The 12,352-nt window shown below is 35.3% G+C and overlaps 1 protein-coding gene across 2 annotated transcripts in view; it reads left to right on the top strand.

The window, feature by feature from the left end:
* The window catches only part of DPCoAC (dephosphocoenzyme A carrier), a 56,434-nt gene that overhangs the window by 28,862 nt on the left and 15,220 nt on the right, over window positions 1-12,352 (top strand). For both annotated transcript variants that reach the window (XM_072520948.1, XM_072520947.1), the window contains exons 3-5: window positions 4,298-4,477; window positions 8,669-8,801; window positions 10,544-10,676. In XM_072520948.1, coding sequence (XP_072377049.1) covers window positions 4,298-4,477; window positions 8,669-8,801; window positions 10,544-10,676 — 446 coding nt within the window. The remainder of the gene's footprint in view (window positions 1-4,297; window positions 4,478-8,668; window positions 8,802-10,543; window positions 10,677-12,352) is intronic.

Here is a 12,352-nt window from a genome sequence, read left to right as displayed (position 1 = left end):
TCTTACTCTGTCAAACGCTTTTTTTAGGTCTTTTATAACGAATATTGCATCTGTACACGATCTTCCACTACGAAAACCCTATTGTTCATCTGCTAAACTTTTCCTCTGATTTATTAGCACTTGTAAAATTTTAGTTTTAAGTTTTAGCGTAGTATTTAACAAGTTTATGCCTCTGTAGTTTTCTGGCTGTTTTTTATCTCCGTTTTTGAATAATAGAATTAGTTCGCTCGTTCTTAATTCTTCCAGCATTTTATTGTGTTTTCTAATTTTATTAATTAATGTTGTTAAAATTGTTCTGTCATTGCTGCTCCAGCTATTTCAGTAATTCGTTTGGTATCCCGTCTTTACCTGCTGATTTTCAGGTTTTCAAGTATTTTCCGAACTTCCTATTCATTTATATTAACAGGTTCAGTGCCATAGCGGTCAAATAGGCTGCTTGTGCGACTATCCCCACGCGCAATGGCGGTCATATAGGGCGCTGCGTCATTTGACAATAAATCTAGCAGAAACACTATTCTGACCGCCGCTTCCATTTAAAATGCACGTGAAATGTGACTGCTTGGCGTGTACGACTATATGAGTTTCCATATTAAATTAATAATTTTACAACATTCCTGGAAATCAGGCAAAACATAATAAATCAATTTTTATTTAAAATAACACTGCGTAACAAGTATTATGGTCAATAAAAAAGTAAAAGTAAAAGAAACATTTAAATTTAAACAGAATGTAATGCATTAATTTTTTAAATGTTTTGCATTGAAGCGGGGAACGTGGTAACCTTTTTTACTCTGGTTTTGGGTATCTCCCTCTCCCTCTAACTTTCTTTTCGTAGCATCCTCTACAATATTTTCTTACACCAGCAGCCACTCCTTCCTTTTTCAATAATGTATGGTTTTTTATACTTTTTCTTGTAATCGGTTGCCGTGGGACATCAGCATGTCTATTAGCTTCTAAATCCCCTTTTAGTACGTTTGCGACACCAATCTCACGAAACTTGCTTATTGTAATGTTTGTATTAGATAGTTCTTTGAAAATTATATGCGCATTTACAATAGTTGTGCCCAGTATGATTTCCATTGCGATCTTGCGATACCACTTTAGTGAACGCCGCAAAGCAGAATTATAACTGGTCAGACAAATCGATTGAAGCTTTGCCAGCATTGTAGTCTATGATAGCTTCTGGTTTACTTATAGGGCCCGTGAATCTTTCAATAATTTTAGAACTGTCAGTATGCTTAGTTGATAAAATCAGTACATCACGCTTATCATTCCACTTAATGATACAAATACCCCTGTCATTTTCTTTAGCAAAAATTTCACCCTTTTTAAGTTTTTTACTTAGAACGTCTTTAGGGTTTCCTCTACGGTTTGCCCTCAAAGTTCCCAGCAAATACGTACGGTTATCTAGAAGAAGGTTAGCCAATTCAAGGCTTGTATAAAAATTATCGGTAATAATTGTACGACCTACATTTAGAAGGTTTCTTGAAAGATTCATTACCACATTTGTAGGAACTGAAGCTCCCCTGCCCCTCTCTTTTCCAGCGTATATCTGAAAGTTCCAAGTGTAGCCTTTCCCGCAACACAGCTTGAATAGTTTCACCCCATATTTGTGTGTTTTCTGGGATATATATTGTTTTATGACGAGTCTGCCTTGAAACGGGATTATACTCTCGTCGATGCAAAATACTTCTCCCGGAGTATAAATTTCTTGATATTTTTTGATAAACAAGTTCGATAACGACCTAATTTTGTGTAAGCGGTCTCCTTCTTCGCAATCGTTGTTATTAGAAAAGTGCCACATTCTAATCAAAAGCTCAAAGCGATTTCGGCTCATGGAACTTGGTGCAATATCATTACGGAATAAAGATTCTTTACTCCAATAATGTGACAATGAAGGCATTCGAACTAAGCCCATGTATCCAAGTAGGCCAATAAATTTCAACATTTCCTCCCTGTTCGTAGGTTGCCAGTCATGTAACCTTGATTTTGTGGAGACATTTATTGAAAGCACTTGTTGCGTTCATATAAGTTTGTTTGGTCGACCATCAAATCGATAATATTGAAGTCAAGAAATGCAAAAACAGGAAACCGGTGTTACTTGATCTAAAGAAATAGCTGCTGCATAATTTGGATTGAGATCGAAAGTATTATCAAATTTGAATCGTTGGTGATTCCGACTGGGTTCGTCCATTGTTGCTGATTAGTGATTTCATTATCTTGAGTGTGTACTGGATCTTCCAACAAAACATTTTCAATATCCGTCTCATTATCAGACATGATTTTCGTGAACAACAACACTAGTTTCATTTTTTCGCGTAGTAGTATCTTCGTCTGATTGGTGATTGCCAACTGGGTTCGTCAATTGCTGCTCATTAGTGACTTGATTGTCTTGACTGTCTATTGGGTCTTCAAACAAAACATTTTCAATATCCGGCCCGTTATCCAGACATCTGTTTTCATGTACAAAAGGCACGGGTTTAAATTTTTCGCACCTTCTTTTTTGGAGTAGTATCTTCATCTGAAGTAGACGATAAATCAATATCTTCTGAACTTGAAGGTACATACAAGTCTTTCTCAGAATCCAATGTGTCCGAGTCGTTACCTTCCTTGTCAGTTTCTAAAATAATTCTAACCTCACTTTCAAGCGCTAGTAAATAACAAAAAAACTTACCGTTTTCTTGTAGTTTTTCCCTTGCTGATCGTAATAAATATGCACCACGTGAATTTGGCAGCATTTTCAATGAATAATTCCTCTAAAAAACCTATGAAAACCGTAATAACACGCAACACAACACGTGTACTACAACACAAGTGCGTAAGCTCTAGGTAACTGCTGAACCTGTTACCTGACCCGTGACCGCTCGGCGTACGAGGCTATTATCCACTGCTGGCGCCGAAGCGGTCAGATCGGCCGATTTTGAGTTTTGAACGGTAACTTCTTAATTTTTTTGTGGAAATTATTTTGCTTTTGTAAAATATTATTTTATTGTCTCCTTATTGCAATATTCACTTTGGCGCCAGAGAAAAATTTTGCGGGGCCGGGAGCTACTTCACTAATTACAGTTGTCTATCATACTAGTATATAGCTAAATTATTTAAATACTTTGGGACTTTAAATGTCAATAATTGTCTTACAAATATAAATGAAGGGCTCGGGTGTAAAAAATGGTATGTGACATTTTTTAAATGTTAAAGGAGACACTCATGTTTTACACATACCATTATTTACGCAAATTCGATGTCACTTAGCTGCCATTTGCAACTTATTTACAGCGCCATCTGTTAAACTAGTAACGAAATATCAACAGATTCCCGTTTAGAACTGCATATATCATTGTTTTCATGCAAAAACTTAATTTCGACAATTTTGTCAGATACCGTTATTTACACCCGAGCCCTTCAAATATATACATTAAGGTAAGTGTGGCAACTGCGCTTTATTTATAAGTTATTGCAATGCAGTTATAAACCTTTGAATGATTTTATCGTGGGCTATGTCCACCGGCAAACAAAAATGTATTATTCTAGAATTAGTTAAGCACAAATAGATAATTCATTTAAAGAAATTGAAAGAAATTTAAAGAAATTGAATTGTATAAAACTAGAGATGGGAACAACAATTATATAATTTTTAGTCCAAAAATGACATCAGTAAAAAGTCAAAATGACTCTTATTTATAAATAATTTACTTAAAAACCTAACTATATACAAAAGATAGCCACTGTCTTTAATTAACAACAGTAAAATTTCAGATTCTAAGGTGCCGATTATCGCATTTTAGGCTATCGCTTAGTGTGATGGGATATTGGCATGGACTAGGGAAAGCGCAGTTGCCACACTTACCTCAATGTACAGCGTTACCTATGTCCAGCTGAAAGATTTACGTAGTGTATGATGCAGCTTCATAATAGCCCTCAGGCTACACTTTTGAATAACAGTTCGCTCTTCACTTTCAGTCCTTCATCAAATTTCGAACGATTTATAAAATATTTGTTTCATAGCTTTAAAAAATATATTTTTTTAAGTACTTTCGCGGGCCATCCTTTGGAACCTCCTGATTAAGATCGTTCTGCAGATGTAAGTCATTATTCAAATAAAACTGCAGTAAGCGAAATATTCGAGTATTGATTTGAGAATTATAATTTGCACGAAAGAAACATCGACCAACTAACCATAATTTTTGTGGTTTATTCCATGTATACAATATTCAATAAAAAAACAGACCATAAGGTCCATAGTAACTTTTGTATTTAAAATTGTCTAAATCTCATTCGATTTTTTTTTCATTTCCAGACATAAACCTTACTCAACGAGGAAAGCTTTTAAATTTATTTTGAAAACCTTACGGACGGAAGGAGTCCTCGCATTATGGAGGGGGAACAGCGCTACCATGGCTCGAATAATACCTCACGCCGCAATCCAATTTACAGCTCACGAACAATGGAAAAGAATACTCAACGTAGATCACGGAGGGTAAGTAATTTCAAAACCAAAATTATTTGTATATCTTTCCGTTTAGTACAAAGTTGGCTAATTTTAAAATTGCTTATAATGTAACTTTACGTTACTTTTGCGAGCATTGTTTTCTTATCGCGGGCTAGGGACTGGATTGCGCACAAGTATGAAAAAAATAGAAGTGACTGAAACGATAAAATGTAACGATCGCGCGACCATACACTACATGGAATAGTAAACGCAGTCCCGTGAATAAAATAAAACAAATTAAAATAAATCTAATCGAGTTGAATTGAATTAAATTAAAAAATCATCGCGCCGTACGTAGACCATAAGAAAGCTATGCTTCCCCTCCTCGGATACTCCTGGAGTGTCACAGTGGAGTTTTGTAATATTTAAAACAGTGGAAACGTTTTAATTTTGTGTGTTAATAAAGGAAAAATGGAGGATTTCTAATGGAAAAAAATCTTCAAAGTGTTATTCGGACTCTGCTCATGAATCCCATTTTGAGTGCCGGACTAAGGCTAAAGTGGGCCCTAGGCAACATTGTAATTGCAGGTCTACTTTTCTGTCATGACACATACTTTGGGTTTGGTAGTTTATTTTCAAAGCATATAGTATGTAGTTCTATTAATTGTCGGATTACTGATAATTACTGAGAATGATATTTCACTGCTTGCATTGCTTATTGGATGGATTAGAGCGCATATTAAAAAAGTGGTCAAAGTAGAAATCTTTGGGACTAAAGTGGGTCAGACTGAGTGTGTCAGACTGTGGGGAAGGAGGAAATGCTCGGCTGGGAGTGATGCCGTACTAGGAACGATGAAGGTTCCACGCGCTACCTGGAATGGGATTCCTCTCAAAAAAAGCCACTTTTTGGGACAAAAAAAGGGAAAATACTAGACGCCTCCTTGCTGAGAGTCTGTGGATAAATGCAGGTAGTGCTTCAGAAGTGATGCTCAGCATTACAGCGGCTATTCCGCTTCCGAATCGCTTAATGACAGAAGAGGGTCTGGTTTAGCAGGTAGGCGTTCGCCGTAGACTTGAGGACGAGAAGACGTTTTAAAGTACATCGGAAACTATCTCCGGGACTACGAAGAACGAATCCTGTACTAAGTCAGTTGGGCGACGTCCTGGACTAAGATGTTTTATGAAGATTCCAGACTCCCCTCTATAAAGATGAAAAAAAAAAGATATTAAAGGGATCCAGATTATTGCAGGATTTCTTCTCTTAACTTAGGCAATGTGATGCAACCAGCACAATAATATATTTTGCGTTTTAAAATACGATTGCTGGTATTTGTGAGAAAGTTGTGGGTTAAAAAAATATAAAAACTGTACTGTATAATTTTTAATTTTATACCCAATATCACTTGGTATTAATTATATATAACCTTGAACTGGTAATTACTTCCTTAATAATTACTTCCTTATATACGTAATAATATAATATAATATCTCCTTGTCACGGCATATCTTTAAAAATAAACCAAAATATTGTTTATAAATAACAAATGGATATTTTTGTACAAATATTTTAAACCATTTCACCGGATTATTTTATTAATAGGTTTGACAGTTATTGATACATGGTTATAAAGTGATGATGATTTTTTTTAAATACTATTACGAATAACACTCAACTAATTTTGTTTTTAATACTATTTCAATATCTCTAGCTCGATAAGAAAGATTGTGAAAATTAAACAGATTTTTGATTATTAATTTTAATTAAGAGATAATGTAACATGTTTTCCGATTTATTAACACGTTAAGTGCCGGTGATGTAAAGTGTCACACTCCATTTTGTTCTTAAACCTCCGCAACACACATGCTATGTCGCGCTTCTAGAAGATCTAATTTATAGTGCAAGGAAATATATAAAGAAAGTGACTCGGCGAATTACAAAATGAAATCTTTCAGCTCTTGTTTGAACGATGGATCCTGAAACGAATGTTTTTCGACATATATGAACGATGTTCGCTCCGTGCGTGACCATGGTAGGGGTACCTTGAAACGATGCCAGCGTGCGTAGTGGCGAAATATGACAAAATTGGACCTTCTTTCTCTGAATCTTTTTACGCACAGATTTTATCAAAAATAGGTGCAAATACATGTTGCGTATTTAGTTGTACTAATAATAGCAAAAATAGTAAGTGTAGTTTTTATAGGTTCCCAAAGATTACATATAAATTAGAGAAAAGAAAAAGATGGATCCGTGCTATTAATATGAAAAAGGAAATATCACGTAACCTCATTTTTATGCAATTGAAATATTTAAATAATTTACCTTAAATGATATTTTATAAGGCTTCAAGCTAACTGCAGAGTGCCTGTTGACTTTAGCTTTTATATCATAACTTTTACTTTTACTGTTTTTAATTATATGCTCTTTCACGTGAAAAACTTGGTTTGCCAGTACTAGATTTTTAACTTTTCTTTTCCGTTTGGGCTTAAAAAGATATATTATGATGAATTTTGAGAAACCCAGTTTTTAATACTACATTTATTTTGTACATAAACTGAAAAAATATAATTAAAAAGTTAATTATTATTAATTGTCAATTTCGCCTGTATTTAACAATGTCAAACATATGTCATTAATGTCATATGTTTAACCTGAAAATTGGTAGGTCCAAAACTGTCAGATGAAGGCGGTAGGTGTCGCGTCAGTCACGCACGGAGCGAATATGGACATCATATCTGGAGGAAAATGTACAAGGTTACCATTTTGAATGACATGTATGATTTGACATTTTTTTGTGAGAAAGTTATCTAAAAATGGTATTCAACGTGTTTAGACTATCTTGCTTTCTTTGAAATTGCATTTTAAAGAAATCAAACAAATGTATATATTGTCTACGAAAGGTTATGTTAATTTATTTTGAATGGGAGTGACTAAGCATCCAAAAGAAGGAATGTTGATTCCATGGCCTATGTCAATTATGATTTTTTTTCGACACCGTGTTATATAACAATTACTAACACGTAGCAGCTGGTGGAAAAAACGTGATAACTTTTATAAAACACTATTTAACGCAAAAAATTTGATTTACGAGGTGTGTTAAAAAAACATCCGGAATTTTATGTTAAAAAAATATTTATTTATTCGTCTACATTAATGTTGTCATCTTCAAAGTAGTCCCCGTCAGATATTATATACTTGTGCCAACGCTTCTGCCAATCCTTGAAACACTTCTCAAACTTGATCTTTCGGATAGCCTTTAGTTCTATCAGCGATGCGCTTTTAATGTCATCTATGCTTGTGAAACGATAGCTCTATTTCTCTATTTTTGTAAATAAAAAGTCACACGGGCCCATGTCTGGCGAATATAGAGGCTGTGGCATCATTACAGTATTGTTTTTGGCCAAAAATTTACAAACAAGCAATGAATTTTGAGCTGGTGCATTATGGTGATGCAAAAGCCGTGAGTTATTTTTCCACAGATCCGGTCTTTTTTTTCGGATTGCTTTTCACGTAAACGGGATGCCTCCACTGGGAAAATTGAACCTTGGTTTCGCCGTCATATCCATAAACCCATGTTTTGTCACCTGTTATAACCCTTTTGAGTAAATCTGGGCTTTTGTTTATGTCATTTAGGATTCCATTCACCGCTGTTTTTGTTTTGTCATGATATGAGCCAATTCATATGCCAACTTCATTAGCGACTTCCCTGATTATGATTCGGCGGTCGCACATAACTATTTCTGTCACTTTTTACGTTTTAATCGGTTCTTGATGTGCTGGTACGTTCGGGGCGTTCATCATCTTCAACGTCTTCACGGCCATCTTGGAAATGCTTATACCACTCGTAAACACTTGTTTTTTTCATAGCATGTTTACCGGAGCCTTTGTTATAATTTCACACACTTTGTACATTTTTATGCAAAATTTAATTCAAATTCTTTGGCTCATAAAAACTGTCGAATCTTAGCGGCTGCCACAAACAAGGTAAACAAACTTATCAAAAAAAATTGACGATCTAAACCCGCGAAATTTCAAAATTCCTGGTATTTTTTAACACCTCGTATTAACTGTTTTCCTCCATTTTTTTTCGTGTTTTTTGCAGTTAAAACGATCTTCTTGGGCACATTCTGAAAACTTACAACTTTTGTATTATTTGTACATTGTCAGCTATGGAACGTGCAGCGTACTGATACTTTTATTTGTCGTATTGTCTGATATTTTAATTCATCTTTACGTTGTAGGAGCACGCCTGTTCGACTATTTTTAGCCGGTTCTCTTGCCGGAGCAACATCACAATCTATTACCTACCCACTTGATCTTGCTAGAGCCAGAATGGCCGTTACTTCTAGGATGGAATACTCGACATTAAGACAGGTTGGTTAAAGAGTAATATTTTTTTTAACTTATTTATGACTACTTAACTTTATTTATTTTTATACTTTAGACATTAAAAATGCAACATTCAGTAAACGCAGTATATTTTTTTGATAATAAAATTTGTGAGACAGTGTGACGTCATTGTCGGTAAGCATTGAATCTTAGTCAAGACCGGAAACATTTGTTAACTGTCGGTCAGTCAATTCATCTTCGTCTGTCAACTGTCAATTCTTCTTCTTTGCCGTAGCTAATGTCAGAACGAAGCTACACCGACGCTGGGGATATGACACAAGCATGACAGACATATTTGATGTTTAACGATTTGAGACTGTCACACGTGTGGAAACCATAACAAGTTGCATACTATATTTTATCTACAACGAACAAGTAATTCATTTTTAAAGTTGTTATTGTACTTCCGGTCTCTGGCAAGAAATATGTAGTTCATAGACGGTTCTTTGATAGCCATCACGCAACAATTTCCCTTGATTATGTTTACAAAATATACGGAGTGCGGTGTATATCTGATTTAAATGACATACTTCTTTTCGGTGTATATTATATTTAATAATAATAATCTCATTTCGCATGTGTGGATTATTTAAAACGTGGGAACACCCAAAAGTTAGAGGAAGCTAAATCTGGCGAATTGGTTGGATGGTGCAGCAATCTGTACTTTAATTTATTGCTTTTCGCAGTAGCTTTTTGAGTCGTGTCAGAGAGTGTGTTGGCTTGATGAAATAATATTTTTTTCTCTGAACCAAATTCATTCTCGACAATTTTTGCATTCAGCTGGTCTAAAAAGTAATAATAATAGTCTGAGTACCAGTTATAAGCTAATTCGTGAGTAAAATTTCTTTTATATTCCAAAAAAATATATATAATTTGGCCAATTTCTGGACGCTACTTAACTTTTTAGTAGAAGTTTACATCATGATTGGCCTCTTGTCCTGATGTTGAATCATGTTGGCAGACCTGAATGTTCCAAATGTTGCTGAGAAAGTAACGAATGCGGCAACAACTATGTTCGCAGCTCCCTAAAACCTGTCTGTCTGCCCATATATGTTAATTGGGAGAAAGGTCTGATGATCTTGCTTACCATGGAAGAACGGTGACGGAGAAACAAGTGGCATCTGCTGTGTAAAGCCTGGCGTTATCTTGCTGGAAAATAGGACTTACTAGTTCTTTCAGATGGGGCACTGTAACGGGTTGTAAGATATTATCAATCTTACCATTGAGGTTCCTGTTTCTTTCCAAGTCTGGTAAGCGTTGACTCACGTTACATACAAAAGTCAAGTTCTTACCTTTCTGTGCATCTTCGGCCATCATTGACTTACAAACAGAGTCACACTCTTCGTATTCTTGGCACCACTGCAGTCTTGCTGACTTATTTCGTTCGATTAAGTGCAAGATGAGTGAGATAGGATTGAAGACCAAAAGCCGTTATTCTCCTGTAAATTGATCTCATACTGAGCTGTCCTATTGACCATGCATTGATTACCAATTAATCTAGTGGTGCTGAAGCGGTTGTTAAGAGCATTTGTTCTTATTAAACGTCCGTGTTTGTATTCTTCAGTCCAAGTATTCTGAATATTTGTAATGTTGTCTTTTTTTATGTAGTATTTTTTCACTTGTCCTCACATCCACCATGTTTTTTGGTTTACTTCTTATTTGATAACTTGAAATCGTATTAGTTTCTACAAAAATTTACATATCACTTTAATCCTTTTTTGTTTTAGGTATTCTTTAAAATATATTATATTGAAGGAATGAAACATTTTTATCGAGGATATATACCTACAATTTTAGGAGTAATACCATATGCTGGAGTCTCATTCTTTACCTACGACACTTTAAAAAGGCTGTATAGAGGTTAGTAGCACTCTACTTAATATTAATATGCCACGTTACGCAACGACGTGACATGTGACCTCACGTGATCATTATTTTTGACTTTAGATCGAGGTATGTATAATTTCAGTGGACTTTGACCGCCCTTGTCGATCGACGGTAAAAAATTATACGCAGTCAATTTAGTAAAAGTTGTGAAAAATAATAATTTAACATAAATAAACTTAAGCGAAATTTCATAAAGTGATGATTAATGTGTAAACTAAGGTACAAATATTATAATACTATCCAACAAATGGGGGTAGACCCATTTTCATAAACCGTGTCTAAAGTAAAAAAAAATCAACGTTTCTTTTCTTTCAAAATTTTCTTTATGCAATATAATTCATCGGGTATGAAATTTATGGTTATGAAACAAAAACTTCCTTTAGCTTATTGCAATATGTTATGATATACAGTAGACTCCCTCTTAACCGGTCCGGCAATAACCGGACGTCGTATTAACCGGTCACTCCCCCTTCCTATTGTTTTGCGTACGAGACGATTATCAAGCGCCGCTTGGGAGGAGGATTGAATTCGTCTTTTGCGAAAGTGAGTGAGAAGCGTAAACTTGTGGTTGTGACGATGGAAAAACGTCTAAGTGTGCTTAAAACGATTGACAAAGGTGAATCGGTAAATAAAATTTGTTCAGAGTTGAATGTAGGGAAAAGTACAATGAATGACGTGCGAAGGGATCGGCGTTCAATCGAGGATTTCTGTGCCCAAATGGAATCAGATAACAATCTAAAAACTAGATGCACTAAAAAAAACGAATTTCGAGATAGTAGCTGAAGCTCTTTGGTTGTGGTTCCTTCAAGGGCGGCAAAGGGGCACACCTATTAGCGGCCCGATTTTAAGAGAAAAGACTTTATGTATACACAGCAAAATTATAGACGGAGGCGAATTTATTGCAAGTGAAGGTTGGCTGACTCGCTGGAAGGCACGTCACGGAGTTAATTATGCACACGTAAGTGGAGAAAAAATGTCTGGTGACGCTTCAGGTGCAACTGATTTTACCTCCAAGTTTGTAGAAATTATAAAAACGCAAAAATTAAAACCCGAACAAGTATGTATATAACATGGATGAGACGGGTCTCAATTTTAAAATGCTTCCAGAAAAAACTTTTTTGGAAAGTCATGAAAAATCGGCTTCTGGATTTAAAAAGAATAAAGAGCGGATTACAGTTGCTGTTTGTTCAAATGCAGCAGGAACACACAAAATTCCTCTGTTCGTTGTTGGTAAGTCCGCTAAACCGCATGCATTTAAAAATTATCTATCGTCCCTCCCCGTATTCTACAGATCACAAAAATCAGCATAGATGAGCGCTGATCTATTCAAAGAATGGTTTGAGTGTGAATTTGTTCGAGCTGTCGAGTTGTTAATAGCGGAAATCTTCCCACTAAAGCAGTTCTACTTCTGGATAATACTCCAACTCATCCTGGAAACCTAACATGTGAGACAGATGACATAAAAATTATCTTTCTTCCTCCTAATGTCCGAAATTTTACAATGCGCAGAAAGTGAAAAGTGAAGATCTGAGTCTTATTGATATCATCAAAAAATTAACTTATAGGACGTAATTTTACATGTTAGCTTCCGCCTTCCAAGAAATTTCTGCTTCTCCTTTCGTTAAGTCTTGGCGAAAACTTTGGGCCAA

This window comes from Diabrotica undecimpunctata, chromosome 1 (assembly GCF_040954645.1).
Source record: "Diabrotica undecimpunctata isolate CICGRU chromosome 1, icDiaUnde3, whole genome shotgun sequence".
Taxonomy (NCBI): domain Eukaryota; kingdom Metazoa; phylum Arthropoda; class Insecta; order Coleoptera; family Chrysomelidae; genus Diabrotica; species Diabrotica undecimpunctata.
This window is presented reverse-complemented; position numbering and strand designations above follow the sequence as displayed.